At 39.1% G+C, this 18966-nt stretch overlaps 1 protein-coding gene across 48 annotated transcripts in view; it reads left to right on the plus strand.

The window, feature by feature from the left end:
- NEB (nebulin) overlaps positions 1-18966 on the plus strand; it is a 217416-nt gene that overhangs the window by 66794 nt on the left and 131656 nt on the right. For all 48 annotated transcript variants that reach the window (XM_070070870.1, XM_070070875.1, XM_070070876.1 and 45 more), the window contains exons 47-62: positions 223-327; positions 1917-2024; positions 3799-4110; positions 4231-4437; positions 5212-5316; positions 6333-6440; positions 8082-8393; positions 8587-8790; positions 12200-12304; positions 14207-14314; positions 14663-14974; positions 15314-15517; positions 15794-15898; positions 15983-16090; positions 17018-17329; positions 17636-17839. In XM_070070870.1, the coding sequence (XP_069926971.1) occupies positions 223-327; positions 1917-2024; positions 3799-4110; positions 4231-4437; positions 5212-5316; positions 6333-6440; positions 8082-8393; positions 8587-8790; positions 12200-12304; positions 14207-14314; positions 14663-14974; positions 15314-15517; positions 15794-15898; positions 15983-16090; positions 17018-17329; positions 17636-17839 (2919 nt within the window). The remainder of the gene's footprint in view (positions 1-222; positions 328-1916; positions 2025-3798; positions 4111-4230; positions 4438-5211; positions 5317-6332; positions 6441-8081; positions 8394-8586; positions 8791-12199; positions 12305-14206; positions 14315-14662; positions 14975-15313; positions 15518-15793; positions 15899-15982; positions 16091-17017; positions 17330-17635; positions 17840-18966) is intronic.

An 18966-nucleotide genomic window follows, 5' to 3' on the forward strand; every position in this document is an offset into this window, starting at 1 on the left:
AGGGAGATGCTCTCCCCAAGCTATAGGAGGGAGAGAACATCTTTATAGTTCACTCACATCCTCTCCACTGTGTTGTTTGAATGAACACTTTCTCTATTCATATTTTTAAAAGTCTAGCTAATTAAAATACCCATAATATTCATATTTATATTTATATGTTTGTGTGTGATCAGTGAGCTCATTTTAAGATTTTTTAGACCTAATTCATGTACTTTTCCCTAGCACCTCTACAAACAAGCATGGGAGGCTGACAAGACCAAAGTCCACATCATGCCTGATATCCCCCAGATTGTCCTGGCAAAGGCAAATGCCATTAATATGAGTGATGTGAGTATCACTGCCCTGGTATCTCTCTTTCCAGCTTATCTAAACCAGTAAACTAATTGTTTCTCTCAATTATGAGAGTGAATATTTTTAAATGATAGTAAAAATCTACAAATGAGAATTTTCTTTTTTTCTCTTTTAAGATTTATTCATTTATTTGAGAGGTAGAACTATAGAGAGAGGGAGGGAGAGATCTTCCATCCATTGGTTCATTCCCTGAAAGGCCACAACAGCTTCAGCTGGGCCAATCTGGAGGCAGAAGCTTCTTTCGTGTCTCCCACATGGGTGCATCAATTAGTAGGAAGCTGAATCAGAAGTGGAGCAGCTGGGACTCCAATCAGCGCCCGGATGGGATGCTGGAACTGCAGACAGAGGCTTAACCTAGTGTGCCGCAGCGCCAGCCCCAAGAATTTTCTTTCTCAAATCTTGCTTTGCTAAGAGTTAGAAAGGCCTGCTAATGCGGGTTGGGTGAAGCAGTTAGGAATTTGAAAGGTAGCTGGATCTTGTTCTAGGGATGAGTACTCCTTATCAAACTAAGAGATGTGGCAGGAAGAGCGGGCTTAGGAGCCAGGGAAGGAGAAAAGGGAAGAAAAGAGTCCCGGGACCTCATTCTTAGAGAGCCCCTTCACCATGTTTGTGAGCTGTTCCTAAGGGAAGGGTTAAGTGGAAAGGAAAGAGGAACATTTTGAAGAATTTGGAGTGAGCTCCATCACAGGAATGTGCAACACTTGTTAGAAAACACGCTGATGCTTTTTTTCATTTCCTTTCTCATCCTAACCACCCTTGCCAGGAAATCCTTTAATCCTACCAGTTGTTTCTTCTTTCCATTGTTTGAATTCCATAGGTTTTTTGATTTGCTGGCATTTCTTAAAAATTATAGAATCCTTATAATTATATAAGTAAAAGTGTTGATTATAAAACAGTGATTTTTTTGATGTAACAATGTAACTGTTTTGTAGTCTTCTTTTAACTCCTATTTGATAAAATGCATCAGATACGGATCTGCTGATTTTTCACATCTTTAACACATATTTGCAACTTAATAAAGATCAATAATTTTTTTTTGGTGATTACTTGAAAATATGTTTGAGTTTGTAACAGTTTTTTTTTCAAACACAGATTGCTTGTGAGAACATTCAGCTGCTGAACTATCAATACAACATTTTGCTTAAAGATAAAAATGATGTCACAGTGTAGATTGGAACACTGTTTGGGATGCCTGCATCCTACATCAGAGTACCTGCGTTTTCTACTAGTTCAGGCTCTTGATTCTAGCTTCCTGCTAATGCAGACCCGGGAGGCAGTGGTGATGGCTCAGATAGATAGCTCAGGTGAATGGCTGCCATCCGCATGGGAGACCTGTATAAGTACCAGGCTTCATCACATGTGGACCTCTGGGGAGTGAATCAGTGGCTAGGAGCTTGTCTCTCCTCCCCTCCCCCTTCCCCTCCCCCTTCCCCTCCCCCTTCCCCTCCCCCTTCCCCTCCTTACCTCCTTCTTGTCCCTTCTCAAATAATTTTTTTGAGAAACTATACAGTCAATCTAGGTTTTCCTATTTAGAAGAAAATCATTTCCTTTGCTTCTGTTTACAGAAACTCTACAAACTTTCCATGGAAGAGGCGAAAAAGAAAGGCTATGATCTCCGAACTGATGCAATTCCCATCAAAGCGGCCAAGGCTTCAAGAGACATTGCAAGTGATGTAAGTCCAAAGGGGAGGGGTCACCTGCTGGGGTTTCTATGTAACTGAAATAAAAAAGGCTGGAAACAGTAGTGGATAAAATGGGGGGTGGGAGGGAGCGTATCTGCAAACAGTAGCCTCACTTTGTTCTGTGAATTTTTAAAGCCTTACTTGTGTGTTTCCTTTGATATTTCTGAAAAAAATAAGAATGCCACCCATATTATGATCCTCATAGATGTCAGCTCTCCAAGTTAGGAGAGTAGGTGAATGTACTTTGATCTCTCACCAAAATTACACCTTGCAGAAATCCAAAGCCCTTCATCAAGTTTTCCTCGTGAAAGGCTGTGTTCAGGCCTTCTGCCTCTTAGGGCCTGACTTCCCAATAGGCTGTCCCAAGCATCGGTGTGTTGCAAGGGCCAATCGTTTGGGCTGATGACAGCTGATTACTAAATAATCAAGAGTTTTGCAAGGCAGTTTTTAAACCATTGGTAGCTTGACATCAGCCATGGTAGTAGTATTTATACCACAGAAATTGGCACACCCTACAAATTAGGGCTTCCTCCCTCTCCACAGCTAGTGTACCGGCACAGCGCTGTCAAAGCATATCACCTCCATGAAACTCAGTTCTTTCATTTAGTTGTTTTCATGAGAAATCCATTTGCAAGGAGCATTGAATGAGAGTAGGAGGAGGAACGCATTTTAGAGCACTCTTTCCTTGTACTTTCTCTTTCCTCTTCTGTTTTTCATCTTCCCTACATATCTACCCCATCTCTCACCTTCTGTTGTCCTGAAAATGCCAAATTCATCGCCCTCTTTCATAATGCAATACTTTGGCTCTCCTGGCTCCTGCTCTTTAACTTATACACTGAACTCCACAAGGAGATGCACAAAATAAAAAGCCTTCTACACATATCAGGATCTCCCCCTATGGAAATTGAGGTGATAAGTAGTAAACATTTTTCCCATTCGACTGGTTTAGAAAGTCTTAAAAAGAGCTCCATAAATACAAAACTACTCAAACATTATACTGTGCTTCATAACTGAACCAATTCTTATTGGTGAATGGCTGGATGGATGATTTCTTAAGGCAGCATTAAGCTGCTTGGAACATTCTGCTTCTTTCTCATTTTCTGTATTTATTAATATGTCAACAACAGAATATGTGTATAAGTTACTGTGGTGCATCATGACAAGGTCAGGGTCCTAATCCTTATGTCTCTAGTAAGTCATTCACTTCTCCGAGTCTGAGCCTACGCATCTATAAAAATCGGGCATAAAGGCCAGCACGTATGGCTCAATAGGCTAATCCTCTGCCTGTGGCCCAGCACCCCGGGTTCTAGTCCCGGTTGGGGTGCCAGATTCTGTCCCAGTTGCTCCTCTTCCAGTCCAGCTCTCTGCTGTGGCCCAGGAGGGCAGTGGAGGATGGCCTAATTCCTTGGGCCCTGCACCCGCATGGGAGACCAGGAGGAAGCACCTGGCTCCTGGCTCTGGATCGGTGCAGCGCGCCGGCTGTAGTGGCCATTTTGGGCGTGAACCAACGAAAAGAAGACCTTTCTCCCTGTCTCTCTCTCTCACCGTCTAACTCTGCATGTCAAAAAAAATGGGGCATATAAAATAACTTTGCTGTCTTCATCACAACATAGAGTTGTGAGTAGCAAGTGACATAGGTAAGTGTGGAAATGTGTTTTATGAATGTAGCATGCTACACAGTTTTTTTGAACTGTAGAATATTGATACTAGAATGATTTTGCGCCAAGAGAATTGCTCCTCATTCACATTCATCTTTTCTTCACAGTATAAATACAAGTACAATTATGAAAAGCAGAAGGGGAAAATGGTTGGCTTCCGCAGTCTTGAAGATGATCCCAAATTAGTCCATTCCATGCAAGTGGCTAAGATGCAATCTGATCGGGAGTACAAGAAAAACTACGAGAAGACCAAGACCAGCTACCACACCCCTGCAGACATGCTCAGTGTCACAGCTGCCAAGGATGCCCAAGCCAACATCACAAACACTAACTACAAGCACCTGATCCACAAGTACATCCTCCTCCCAGATGCAATGAGCCTTGAACTGAGCAGGAATATGAATCGCATCCAGAGTGATGTAAGGCTATTTTCTGTTTGGGTGATGATGGATCCTTTGCAAGGGAAGGGATAGCATAGCTTTATATTCCATAATTTTGTGTCTAAATTGATAAGGTGAATTTGCCTCTTTTCTTTATAGAATGAATATAAACAGGACTACAATGAATGGTACAAAGGACTTGGCTGGAGTCCAGCTGGTTCCCTAGACGTGGAGAAGGCCAAGAAAGCAACTGAATATGCCAGTGATCAGAAATACCGCCAGCACCCTAGCAACTTCCAGTTTAAGAAGTTGACTGACTCCATGGACATGGTGCTTGCCAAGCAGAATGCACATACTATGAACAAGGTAGAGAGAACAGTAGTCCTTCTACGTAGCTCCCAAGTGAGGGAAGGCTAGCAGGCTCTGGCTCTTGTTTGAGAAATTTAATCCCACTCCACCACTCCTTGGCAGTGGCAAACAATTCCAGAACATTCCCCTACTATGTTTTCTTCATGTTTTTATTTCCCTTGTTCCTCTGTGTTAGAAATTACCTACATTTTACATGGCCTACGCAGACCTCTGTGTGCCACAGCTGCGGAAAGAACACTGTATCATGGTTCATTCTGGCCTGGCTCTTTGTTCTCACTGTGGTGACTTTAGAAACGAGTGTCCCGTTTGAAATTAGATGGGCTGAGTTGGGGTTTTGCTGCTTGAACTCTGCACTGGGTCCTCCAATAAACCGATGTGAATGTAGCCCCCCCCCTCCCCCCCCCCCCCGTGAAGAAGCAGCCACACCCCTGTGGAATAGGAGGGAAAGTCTAGAACTATTTCAAGTTTTATCTTTTTTGTATATGAAAATAAAATGATGATGATAATAAAAAAAAAAAAAAAGAAAGAAATTACCTACATTTTAAAGGACTATATATTAGGCACTTTCAATCCATTTTAGGTGATTAAAAACTTTTAAGAGATTATCTTTTAAAATCTGAGTTTATTTTTAGCATCTTTTCTGAATCATATGCTTTGTCACTCTTTACTACTTCAAATTAAAAGCATTCAAGTATTCTCTCATTACCTCTTCTCTCCTATTTGTCCTAAACAGTTATTAAAATTTCAAATCTCTTTTCTCCCACTTCCTAGCATTTATACACCATTGACTGGAATAAAGATAAAACAAAGATTCATGTGATGCCTGATACGCCAGATATTTTACAAGCTAAGCAGAATCAAACCCTATTTAGTCAGGTAAGGATGTATACAAATTTCCAATGTTTTGTCTTGAAATTTATTGAGCTTATAAAATGGTGTAATAGTAAATAAATGATATAAATGCTGAAGCAATAGAAATGAATGACTGAGACTGGTCAGCCTAGAGATGTCACAAAATATATCAGTTAAGAGCAAGGGTTTCTGCTATGCTGCATGCTCAATAGAGGCAGATATTGTCTCTGTTTTGCTTATCTCTGTGTTTATTGTGCTTGGCACAAGTTAGCAAATCAATCAGTAATTGTTGAAAGAAAAGAATTATGTCAAACAAACCTGATCTGAGTTACGGCTTTGGCATTTAGTTGGATGCTATTTGGAAAATCACTTACCCCAGTTTCTTCATCCTTAAAAGTGGGACTATAGAAGTATCTATAACATTGCCTAAGACACTGGATTACTATGAGGACCAAATGAAAAATTTTATGTAAAGTTCTCAGCACAATGCCTGGTACATAGAAAGTACTGAACAACTATTAGCTGCTGTTATTATTATCCAATTTTAACACATCTACATTCATTCAGTGAGTTTGACTCTGAAAATTTAGCCCATTTATTGCAATTTGTAAAAGGCATATCATCATCTACTACTTTTGACACATAGATGGTTAAAATTCTGTGGCCTGATTTTTTTTCTCAATTATGTGATTACCTGTGTTTGAAGCAGTGAGCCCAGACTACTTAAGAGCAGGAAGAAGGGGACCCAGTAAACATGATATGACCGTATATTTTCTGAGTAATAGAGTTTGTGCTCAAATAGACATCCAGGGTGAGTCAGAACAGAAAAATAAATTGAGCCATATGATACTAAAACAGCACTTCTTCTACTCTATTAAACACCTTTCTTTGTTGTTTAGTTTAGTTTTGTTTACCCATATCTTTGGAGAGAGGGTAGATGATGTCAGAATCTGATATCTACTCTACATACACCTTTGTTTATAATCTGTTAGAAACTTTAATATAAACAGAATAATTTAAGGAATTTCTTTAATTCTCAGAAATTCTATAAACTTGGATGGGAAGAAGCTTTGAAGAAAGGCTATGATCTCCCAGTTGATGCAATTTCTGTCCAGCTAGCCAAAGCTTCAAGAGACATTGCTAGTGATGTAAGTACCAGTCTGACTTCTATAATGTGTCGCTCCCCCTCTTCATGGAGGAACGACACTAAGCCCTGCCTAGGCTTCATATCCGAGTCACGGCACCATTATGTCGCTCCCCGTCTTCGTGGAGGAATGACACAGGACCCTGCGCTGTTCTTTTGTCTGCTCGGCCCTCCCCGGGTTTGCTGCTGGTTCTTCCCGGGTTGGCTACCGTCCCTTCCACCTCCGTGGAAGGGCGGTTCCCCCTGCCACTTTCCCCACTTCCGCGGGGGAGCGGCACACCGCCGGCCGGCTCTCTCGGGGGCTACACAGGTGTTCCTTCAGATAGATGTTCCCCTTAGATGTTCCTGGTGCATGTTTTCTCTCTCCTCCTTTATAGTCCTCTTCCGCCAATCCCAACTCGGCTGCCCACACGCCGAGTACGCTGCTCTCCTCCAATCAGGAGCAGGATCAGCTCCTGGAGGTCATCACTCAAGTTGGCAAGAGGCAGCTGCATAGAAGCTGTTTCCTCCTCTCCCAGCGCCATATTGTGGGAGAGCAGATGCATAGAATAAGTCTTAATTCCAGTAACTTAGTCTAGTCCGAGTTGCTCCCCACAATAATGATGTGTTTTTATTGGATCAAATAACTTAGTATTAGTAACTATTTTTATAGATACATTTTACCTTTCTTCTCATACCCTCTTAGTTGACCCAGAATTCACTCTTTCTTACTGTTCAAATGTCAACAAAGAGGCTTCCTGGGTATGGGTTGGTTCAAAGGACCTCTTAGATCCATTATACTAAGATGCTGTTATATTATAAAAATATTAAATATTGTGTGTTTATATGAGCTATAATGTGTTCTATACTTCTCATCTTATTACTATCATTATTATGATCACTTTTGTGATTTTGATCTAATAATAATGTAACCTTTTCCAATTAAATCTAAATACTGGAACTTATTTTTATTCTCTTAAAATAATATAGTTCATTTTGACCCATGTTGGTAATACGTTGTCATCTTGTGGAACTCTTTTTCTGACCTAAAATACTTAGCTGCTTTTATTCATGTGGAGGTACAAGAAAAGGATTTTAATAGGACAAATTTGAAGGGCTCTTCAAAAAGGTCATGGAAATGGCATGCTATGAAAAAATGGTGCATGGACTACAAATTTTTGGACGAAAATAAACTTTTTATTTTCCACAAACTTGTTGAGGATTCCTCATTTGATATAGCCTTTTGGCAACCTACTAAATATTTTGCTGTTTAATAAATTAATCTACACTATTAGCCTGTTCACCAAATCATGTCTTCATAACTTTTAATTTAGCCCATATTTTTCCCATAAAATATCACTCTCATAAGGATAGCATAAGAAATTTATTAAAAATAACCTAAAGTCAACACATACAAAGTATAGCACATCCAAATACATATATCTGCCTCTAGTAGGAATTAATTTTTCTTCAAAACCTCTCTTGAGACTCAAGGTTCCATTGGAAGCCTCTATTTCCACAAGACTAGCTGGTTTAAGAAAGTAAACATTTGTTACTAAGTTAGCATCAACAACCCCTTCTCTCATTTCAATTTTGGAAAACAAACAGAAAACTTAACTTGAACTTTTTCATGTTAATAAAAGAACTCTGTTTCCTCTGACTTCAGTTTAAATATAAACAAGGCTACCGGAAGCAACTTGGCCACCATGTTGGATTCCGGAGTTTGCAAGATGACCCAAAGCTTGTGTTGTCCATGAATGTTGCCAAAATGCAGAGTGAGAGAGAATACAAGAAGGACTTTGAGAAGTGGAAGACCAAGTTCAGCAGCCCAGTGGACATGCTGGGGGTGGTGCTGGCCAAGAAGTGCCAGGCCTTGGTCAGCGATGTGGACTACAAGAACTACCTGCACCAGTGGACCTGCCTGCCTGACCAGAATGACGTTATTCATGCTAAAAAAGCTTATGAGCTACAAAGTGAGGTCAGTTTCTATTAAGTTACATAGTTGTGTATTATTTCTTATTTCCTATGAGTAGCCATTTAGTCACAGAAGCAGAAACTAAAAAAAAGTTATATTGAAAATTTAAAATACATCTCTCTTGAAATACGCAGAATCAAGAGTCAAAGGTCCAAGTTACAATGGAATTTTGATGGCTTACTTTGTCCTTTCTCAGAATATGTATAAGTCTGACCTTGAGTGGCTGAAAGGCATAGGATGGAGTCCCTTGGGTTCTTTGGAAGCAGAAAAGAACAAGAGGGCTTCAGAAATCCTCAGTGAGAAGAAATATCGTCAGCCTCCAGACACAAACAAGTTCACCAGCATTCCTGATGCCATGGACATAGTTCTCGCAAAGACAAATGCCAAAAATAGGAGTGATGTAAGTAACTCTTTAGAGATTAATAAAAACCATTGTAGTGCCTGCTACCTGGTAGCTTCTCAATAACATTTGCTTAATAAAGGGATAGAATGGCAAAGCATTGTATCAACACAGCAGAGTATTTTACATTGAGTTCCTCCATCTGGATTTCAACTACCCTACACTGAATGACATGAAAATGAGTGTCCATTTTTGTCACCCAACACTTAGTCATTTACTTAGCCAGAGGGTGATGAGAAAATTGAGGAGCATAGTTTTTTCCTTAGAAATTTGAGTACATTAAAGACCCAGATTTTTTGTTGTGGTAGAGTGTGTAAGGAGGAGAGATAGTGAATGCTTTACATAGGCACAGTGGAAATATTAGGAAGAAGGTATTTACTACTGAATGATGATAAATCATTTAGCTTATTGGAATAAAGATAAAATGATAATACTATGTCACAGTAAAGAAGTAATATTCCATCTTCAACTTAAGTTCTTCTCTCTAACACTGACTCTAATACTTGGCATAAAATAGACACTCAATATGTATTTATTGAATGAAATAAATAAAAGATGGTAATGTAGAGTGATTCTGCGCAAAGAATGGAAGGATGACTAATCCTACTTCCTGAATATTAAAGTATAATTATGTGCACTGAGATTCTGAAACTGGTAAGAAAATTTAAATGGATATATGTAATAATAGCCATGAGGTTCTTTGGAGCACCTCAACATGTATGTCGTTTATAAAATGCTATATTTTTACATACATCAGATATATTGGGAGTTTTTAATAAATAAGTCCATAATTGACTTATACTAAGCATTGATAAATTAGATCGCTTATTTTCCTAATCAATCCTCAGATACTTTTTGCAGTGCTGTTTTCCAAAGTTTACAGTGAATGCTGAGCTGTCAGCTTCATTATAAATGTTTATTTTGTTTTGGTTTTGGGACAAATACCACTTGTTCTCCTTGATAGGTGACAACTAACTGAGCACCAAAAAGGAAACTTGTTAAAGTGAAATGAACACTATGAGAAACGGTGACTTGATCAGCCCTCTCCCTGACTGCTGATGAGCAGCTTAATATGTTATCCCTCTTAGTATTTTTTTTGTTTGTTCTACTTAATACTTTTGGTTGAATACTGTAATCAATACACTATTCTTCTTAAGTGCTGAAACTTAACTGAAAAGTGATCGCTGTTAAATATAAGAGTGGGAATAAGAGAGGGAAGAGATGTGCAATTCGGGACATGCTCAAGCTGACTTACCTCAAACGGTAGAGTTAGAAACATACCAGGGGATTCCAATTCAATCCCATCGAGGTGGCATGTACCAATGCCATCTCACTAGTCCCAGTGATCAATTTCTGTTCACAATTGATCGTAATGATAGGACTAAGAACCAAAGGGATCACATAAACAAGAATAGTGTCTGCAAATACTAGCTGATAGAATCAAAAAGGGAGAGAATGATCCAACATGGGAAGTGAGATACACAGCAGACCCATAGAATGGCAAATGTCCTAACAGCACTCTGGCCTCATAATCAGCCCTTAAGGCATGCGGATCCGGCTGAAATGCCCATGAGAGTATTTCAGGCATGGAAAGCCAAGACACTCTGGGGGGGAGAAAAAAAACCTAAATGAAAGATCTCCATGGGTGAGATCCCAGTGGAAAGAATGGGTCATCAAAGAAGGAGGTACCTTTCTCTGAAGGGAGGAGAGAACTTCCACTTTGACCATGGCCTTGTCTAAATATGATCAGAGTCAGTGAACTCACGGGGCTTCCATAGCCTTGGCAGCTCATGACAAGAGCCTAGGGTGATTACTGATGCCATAAACAAGAGTGTCAATTTGTTCAGTCAACAACAGGAGTCACTGTGCACTTACTCCTCATGTAGGATCTTTGTCCTTAGTGTGCTGTACATTGAGATTTCATGCTATAACTAGTACTCAAACAGTATTTTTCACTTTATGTTTCTGTGTGGGAGCAAACTGTTGAAATCTTTACTTAATGTATGCTAAACTGATCTTCTGTATATAAAGAGAATCGAAAATGAATCTTGATGTGAATGGAAGGGGAGAGGGAGTGGGAAAGGGGAGGGTTGCGGGTGGGAGGGACGTTATGCGGGGGAAGCCATTGTAATCCATAAGCTGTACTTTGGAAATTTATATTCATTAAATAAAAGTAAAAAAAAAAAAAGCCAAAAAAAAAAAAAAGAAAGAAAGTTTGAATACAATAAGCTGCCTAGTAAAGCAACAAATTTATGCAAATTACTTTACCCTTTTGGGAATCTGAGTTTCTTTTGTCTCCATAAAACAAGAGAAAAAGCTTGGACTTAAAAAGGTGACCAGAAGAAAAACCCTGAATCAAGAATCCAGGCAGAACCTGGGCCAGTTGGAGCCTTGAGCCTGTCTCTACTTTTGATTAGACCAATACATCTAACCTAGCACAAATAATATTTCCATTTTCTCTGCATTCCCTGGATGAAAGTGGTGCATGCCATTGAATAAATGACTTAGCTTTTAATTCTCAGGGAAAATTCTGCCCCCAGAGGGGACATTTGGTCACATCTAGAAAGTTTGGTCATCACAACTTGAGGGTGGCATGCTACTGGCATCTAGTGGATGGAAGCCAGAGATGTTGCTACATATACCACAGTGCACAAGGTAGTCTGTCTCAACAAAAAACCATCCAGCATATGCACCCATAGTTATGAGGCTGAAAAACTGTTATTCTCCACTGTCAAGTTACCATATTCTCTCCTGTAATGGATAAATATTTTGCAGGAAGATTATCTGACTCTTTGTAAACATCCTTTTTTTCATGAAAATTTTCACCCCTTAATTTTAGTAAATTAATGTGATTTATTTTGTTTGGGGTTTCTTTTGTTGACAGACATAAGGATGATTTGGAGATATTTGAAATATTTTTATAAATTCTCAGACATAAATCTTCTGAAAATCCTAATGTTTCAAATAGTTATGAGATATAACTATAAATAAGATACAAAGGAAATGAAACTCCCAGATTTCTAGGCATAATTTGAATGTTATCTTTTGATAAGCTGAGGGCCATCTCCTAATTAAACATTGAAGGGGAATTTTACAACACCAAAGATGGAAAGCCATCTTTTCCATTTGAAAATATTGGCAAAGGCACTTATCGCCTTTGTTTATTTCATATAGGCAGGATTATCTGTAACGCTGAAAAAGTTATCCATAATCTTTCTTAAAAGGTAATTATGTCCCAGATAAGTCAACAAACACTGCATCTATTTTCTGATGATGTCATCTGCTTATGTTACCAGTTGTAATATTTCATTCAGAGTAATTCAGATAAATTTAGTAATCTTGTTTGAAGTCAATTATGTCATTCACTCATCTAGCAACACCACTGAAAAATTCTTATTTCTCCTTTTAGAGACTTTATAGAGAAGCATGGGACAAGGACAAGACTCAAGTCCACATCATGCCTGATACACCTGACATTATTTTGGCTAAAGCAAACTTAATCAATACAAGTGATGTAAGTTTCTAAATTCTGCATGTGTTATAAGACAATTCATTTTTATCGGCCGGCACCGTGGCTCACTTGGTTAATCCTCCACCTGCAGCGCCGGCATCTCACATGGGCACCGAGTTCTAGTCTCGGTTTCTCCTCTTCCAGTCCAGCTTTCTGCTGTGGCCTGGGAGAGCAGTGGAGGATGGCCCAACTCCTTGGGCCCCTGCACCCACATGGGAGACCAGGAGAAAGCACCTGGCTCCTGGCTTCAGATCGGCACAGTGCCTGTCGTGGCAGCCATTTAGGGAGTGAACCAATGGAAGGAAGACCTTTCTCTCTGTCTCTCTCTCTGTCTGTCTGTAACTCTACCTGTCAAAAAAAAAAAAAAAAAAAAAAAAAAAGAAAGAAAGAAAAAGAAAAAGAAGATTCATTTTTATTACTTCTAGGTTGGTAAAGTTGTTTGGAAGTTCTTTTGAATCCCTGAATTATTTTCAATAATAAACTACATGTGGCTTAGACTCTTTATTTAGTGGCTTTTAGATCTTTACCTCAGGTGAGTTGGGGTTCTGTATTCTCCATCTGTTGCATATCATTGTTCTACCCCTCGTCCTAATTCAATGGTTTATAGCACTGTCCCCTATGTGAATAGGTACACCTTGTGGGAAAAGACCATTTTTGTTGGATCTGCAGTGTTTTGTACCTGACTCTAGTAGATACCCAATGAAATTTTGAATGAATGAGCATATAAAACCACACAGGAAATTTTCATTTTTATTATCATAATAACATAATCTCCTTAAATTTATAGATGTAAAAATTAAATCTTTAAAGCAAATTCTAAACTAATAGAATGACCTTAGCATTCAAGAATATATTAGAGTACTGCCACAAAGACTAAAATATAAATTCAAGATCAAGGGGCATTTTAAATAATCTGACTTCTTCATAAAAATATGTGTAACTTATATTCCCAATTGGGGTTGGAGGTGTGCTACAGTGGGATAAGCCACTGTTTGTGACACTGCATCCCATATAGGAGCCCTAGTTTGACTCCTGGCTCCTCCACTTCTAATCCAGCTGCTTGACATTATGCCTGGGAAGCAGAAGATGATGGCTCAAGTACTTGAGTCCCTGCCACCGATGTGGGAAACACTGATGGAGTTCTAGGCTCCTGGCTTTGGCCTGGCCCAGCCCCAACTTTAGTGGTCATTTTGGGAGTGAATGAGAGGATGGAAGATCTCTTGCTCTCTCTCTCTCTCTCTCTCTCTCTGCCTTTCAAATAAATAATCTAAAAAATAATAAAACATTAGCTCTTAAAAGCACTTAAAATGTATTCCCAGTTATTATGTTAACAAATGTGATGAAATAAATTATTGCACTTATACTTTCTTAATATTTGGACTTTCTTCAAAAAACTTTAAATTTTAAAAATTATGAAAGACTCTGTATTTTCCCTGTAAGATGTGGATCCTGCTTTGCATGATCCTATATTATAAGACAGACACTATCTCACAGTGTATTAGCTCCGTGTCAGACAGCCCCTTAGACATGATTTGTCCCCACTAGAGGAGTTAGATGGGAAGACGTTATTTTTTCTAATCAAAACTTCTAATGAAATAACATTAACTGGAAAACAGCACTCAAATGACATTCCATTTCTCTATCAATATATTTCTGCCTCATTCTCATAGGTATTTGGGAAGCATTGACATTTAATTTTGTAGATCTAGGTAATTGAAGAGCTTTAAAGTTTAAAACAGGACCATTAGCAATCAATGAACATAACTTCCAATTACGTTTGAGTGGTCTACAGTACAGTTACTGTTCTCATGGACTCTTAAAATATTTAGTGCATTGGATTCATTATTCTGCAGTTATTTGTGTAGAACTGTTTTCCCCAAAGTGATTTTCTTCATCTCTTAACAGAAACTCTACCGAATGGGTTATGAGGAGCTGAAGAAAAAAGGTTATGATCTTCCTGTTGACGCCATACCAATTAAAGCAGCCAAAGCATCCCGGGAAATTGCCAGCGAAGTAAGACTTTGTCCCCTGTGGCTACTGATTTGATTGCAATTTATCCCAGCCAAGCAGTCTCAATTTCATTTAAAACTGAATAAAGCCTTCTAAGGGGTAGCAAGTTAAAACAGAGTGAAGTGATCCTAGACATGCAGTATGGTATGAAGATAAGATCAAGGATACATTTATTATGTATGGAATTTGTACCTGACCTTAGCCTTTAATCTTTCCTATCAAAAAATCAAAATCCATTTCTCTCAGTAGGCTTAGAAAAATATTTAGAGTTAATGTGTTTGTAATTTGCCACAAAGATGGGAACCTAAGCTGATTTTTGAAAGGAATAAGATGCTTTTTTTTTCCCTTTAGTACAAGTACAAAGAAGGCTTTCGCAAACAGCTCGGCCACCACATTGGAGCCCGGAACATCAAGGATGACCCCAAGATGATGTGGTCCATGCACGTGGCCAAGATCCAGAGTGACAGGGAGTACAAGAAGGACTTTGAGAAGTGGAAGACCAAGTTCAGCAGCCCAGTGGACATGCTGGGGGTGGTGCTGGCCAAGAAGTGCCAGACGTTGGTCAGTGACATAGACTACAAGAACTACCTGCACCAGTGGACCTGCCTGCCTGACCAGAATGACGTCACCCATGCTCGACATGCCTATGATCTTCAGAGTGATGTCAGTCTGAAGTTCTTCTTTGCTCAGTAGAAGCTTGCATCTGTTTTCCTTAGCATAAAATTCCCTAATGTGAGAGGAGCTGAATTTAAACAACTGAGTTCCTCTCCCCTGGAATAATGCCCAAGCTCTATGCAATTACCCAGACATCTGGAGGCACCATCATTCCACCAAGAGAGAGCCAGAAAAGCCCCCATTGTTTTGGTGGAAGTCTCTCTTGATCTGGATGGTTTAAGAATTGAATTGTTCTCTGTATACTCCTGCTTAAAATGTTTTCTATATTTCTAAGCTGAATATTTTGTTGATTAATTACATTCAGTGATTTGTCACTTCCAATTTCAGAATTTGTACAAGTCTGATCTTCAGTGGCTGAAAGGCATTGGCTGGATACCTACTGGTTCTATTGAGGATGAGAAGAACAAAAGAGCAACCCAGATTTTGAGTGACCATGTCTACCGGCAGCACCCTGATAAATTCAAGTTTTCCATTCTCATGGACTCCATACCAATGGTTTTGGCAAAAAACAATGCTACTAATATGAACCATGTAAGTCCTTTCTTTGCTTGAGGAGGTATTCATTTTTCTTCTGTTTATGGAAAACTAATATCTATTCCAATAAAAGAAACTTCAGTTTTTTTGCTTGCTATTAAAGTGCTTTTGAAGTAAGTTTTGTGCCTCGTGTTACTGACACAAGGTTTCTAGAACAGAAAGTATCACAAATACCAACTCACAGGAAAGAGTCTTCATCATTAAGAATCCAACTATTTTCTTGTATGTATTCATTATTGGCCTATAATTGTAATGTCTTCCAATTTATTTTAGCGCCTGTATACAGAAGCTTGGGATAAAGATAAAACCACTGTCCACATTATGCCAGATACACCTGAAGTTTTACTAGCTAAACAAAACCAAGTGAATTGCAGTGAGGTAAGCATGATGCATGTGATGCATGACAGATTTTCCCTATGATGCTCTTTATAAATCAAACATGATTATTGATGTCTATTTCAGAAATTATATAAACTTGGCCTAGAAGAAACCAAGAGGAAAGGTTATGATATGCGTGTAGATGCCATTCCTATCAAGGCTGCCAAGGCCTCCAGAGATATTGCAAGTGAAGTAAGTATACCTGAGAAGTTCTTTGCCTTAGCTTTGGCTCAAAGATTTTTCTTCCCGCTGCATCTGTAGTAGAGCAGGTAAGTTATGAGGTTTAAACTGTTCCTAATAGTTTATTTTTTTTTTTCAGTAAATAGTTTAAAATAATGATAATGAAATTTTCAGTACAAAGGCTAAGTTCTAGTAATGGTTGAGTCCATAGGAACATTTATTTCAGAATAGGTCCATTTCTTGCTAAACAAAAGCACTAGATACTTGACCCTTGTTCAGATAACTTTTTTGGCCTTTCCACATGAAGTACTTCTTTTATATTCATTGTAAGATTCCTTCAAAACCCATCCAGTGAATCTACTAGGGCTGAATAAATAGGGCACATCATTCAAATTCAAGCCATCTATGTGAGCCATATGTTCATCTCTGCATCCAGTCATTGGCTACAGATCTTTGCTCTCCTTACAAGATGGGATTTGCTCATATTCCTAGCACTTTTTATTGTTTACTGCCTTTTTGATGAAGTAAAAAATATATTTCCCTTATATTTCCAAAATATGGATAGTAATCATCATAATATAAAAATAAATATTCAAAATCAGAGAAAGAGTAAATGTATTAATTTATACTAATATATTGAAGTACTTGTATTATCAAAATCAGGTTTATAAAGAATATTTAATGACCTGGAGATACATAATAAGGGAAAAGATGAAAAGATCACGTGCAAACCATTGGTAGTGTAACTCCTGTTTTAATTTTTATTCTTTCTATCTCAGACACATGCCACAAAGTCATCTCTGAGTGCTAAAATTGTCTAATTTTATTTTCTTTATATATTTCATTTATTTTCTAAATGATAACATATACATATTACAGTTATATATAATTTCTATTCTCAGTTAGTTGTTAATACTCTCAATTTCTTTCTTCTTTTAGTTCAAGTACAAAGAAGGCTATCGTAAGCAACTGGGCCATCACATTGGTGCCAGAGCTATACATGATGACCCCAAGATGATGTGGTCCATGCATGTGGCCAAGATCCAGAGTGACAGGGAGTACAAGAAGGACTTTGAGAAGTGGAAGACCAAGTTCAGCAGCCCAGTGGACATGCTGGGGGTGGTGCTGGCCAAGAAGTGCCAGGCCTTGGTCAGCGATGTGGACTACAAGAACTACCTGCACCAGTGGACGTGCCTGCCTGACCAGAACGACGTCATGCATGCCCGGCAGGCCTACGACCTGCAGAGCGACGTGAGTACTGAGGATCATAACGACATGCAAAGATGGGGAATAAATGAATTCATACCTCTGGGGGAAGGTAACAACAGGCAACACTAAGCTCAACAACTGTTGCAAATGGAAGTAGCGTACCTGCGTTCATTGTGAATGGTGTTCCTTTAACTCTCTAGACCAAACTGGAATCTTGTCTGATACCCTTCTTATTCACCAAACTGTATTTTCAAGAGTACTTTTAGTACTTTTACCTGATTTCATATCCTTTAGATGAAAATGCATTTCTAATGTGGGAATAAATATGTATTGACTCTGTGTCCACAGAATTTGTACAAATCAGATCTCCAATGGTTGAGAGGCATCGGCTGGGTGCCCATTGGCTCTTTGGATGTGGAAAAATGCAAAAAGGCAACTGAAATCTTGAGTGATAAAATCTATCGCCAGCCTCCAGACAGATTCAAATTTACCAGTGTGACTGATTCTCTGGAGCAAGTGTTGGCTAAGAATAATGCCATCAACATGAACAAGGTGAGACTTTTTAAAATTCAAAGTGTGTGGCTTCTAATATCAAATCAAAGAAGAATTACCCTTGGGAAAAGAAATATAGGACATTGAGCAGCAAAAGAATTTACCTACCTACAAGGGTACTTCAAAAATCATGAAGAAATACAGTTAAAAAATAAGTTTACTTTGGTGCAAAAAGCTTTGAAATTCATGCACAGTGTTGTCATAATGTGTATTTTCCATGAGGTGTTTTTTTTTTTTTTTTTTTTTTTTTTTGACAGGCAGAGTGGACAGTGAGAGAGAGAGACAAAGAGAAAGGTCTTCCTTTTGCTGTTGGTTCACCCTCCAATGGTCGCCGCGGCTGGCGGGCTGCGGCTGGCGCACTACGCTAATCCAATGGCAGGAGCCAGGTACTTCTCCTGGTCTCCCATGGGTGCAGGGCCCAAGTACTTGGGCCATCCTCCACTGCACTTCCTGGCCATAGCAGAGAGCTGGCCTGGAAGAGGGGCAACCGGGACAGAATCCGGCACCCCGACCGGGACTAGAACCCGGTGTGCCGGCGCCGCAAGGCGGAGGATTAGCCTAGTGAGCCGCGGCGCCAGCCTCCATGAGGTTTTTGAAGACCCCTCATATCTATCTATCATCAATTTACATTCAGCTTGGTAGCTCTGGCCTGTGGGCCATATAAGGCCTGCAAAATCATTTGGTCTGGCCCTGCCAAGGCAACTGCAGGTGGGACTCAATTCATTCAATCTATAGCAGGTTAATTTTTAAGTTGACAATTTTGTATGGCCTACGAGTGATGTCACAGATATCCAAATGGCCCTTGGCAGGAAAAAAAAGGTTATTATCTATCTTTCCATCTGATGTGTGTGTGTATATATATACTGAAATATATATCACTCATAGTTCAACCTTTACTTCATGTATTGTTTCATGGTTTTGTAGTTTACTGGGAAATAATCTTTGCATAAAAGATGCTTTTTCTCACTCTTCATTGCTAACATACATTTCAGAGTATCAGTAGGCACTTGAACATATCTGTTCCACTGTGAAGTGATTACTTAAAGATGTGTGTAAAATTTTACTTATTGTGAATAAAATGTGTAACCTTTTCCTTTGTTTCTCAAATTCTTGTGGTCCTGAAATGC

Source organism: Oryctolagus cuniculus, chromosome 3 (genome assembly GCF_964237555.1).
Source record: "Oryctolagus cuniculus chromosome 3, mOryCun1.1, whole genome shotgun sequence".
NCBI classification, from domain to species: domain Eukaryota; kingdom Metazoa; phylum Chordata; class Mammalia; order Lagomorpha; family Leporidae; genus Oryctolagus; species Oryctolagus cuniculus.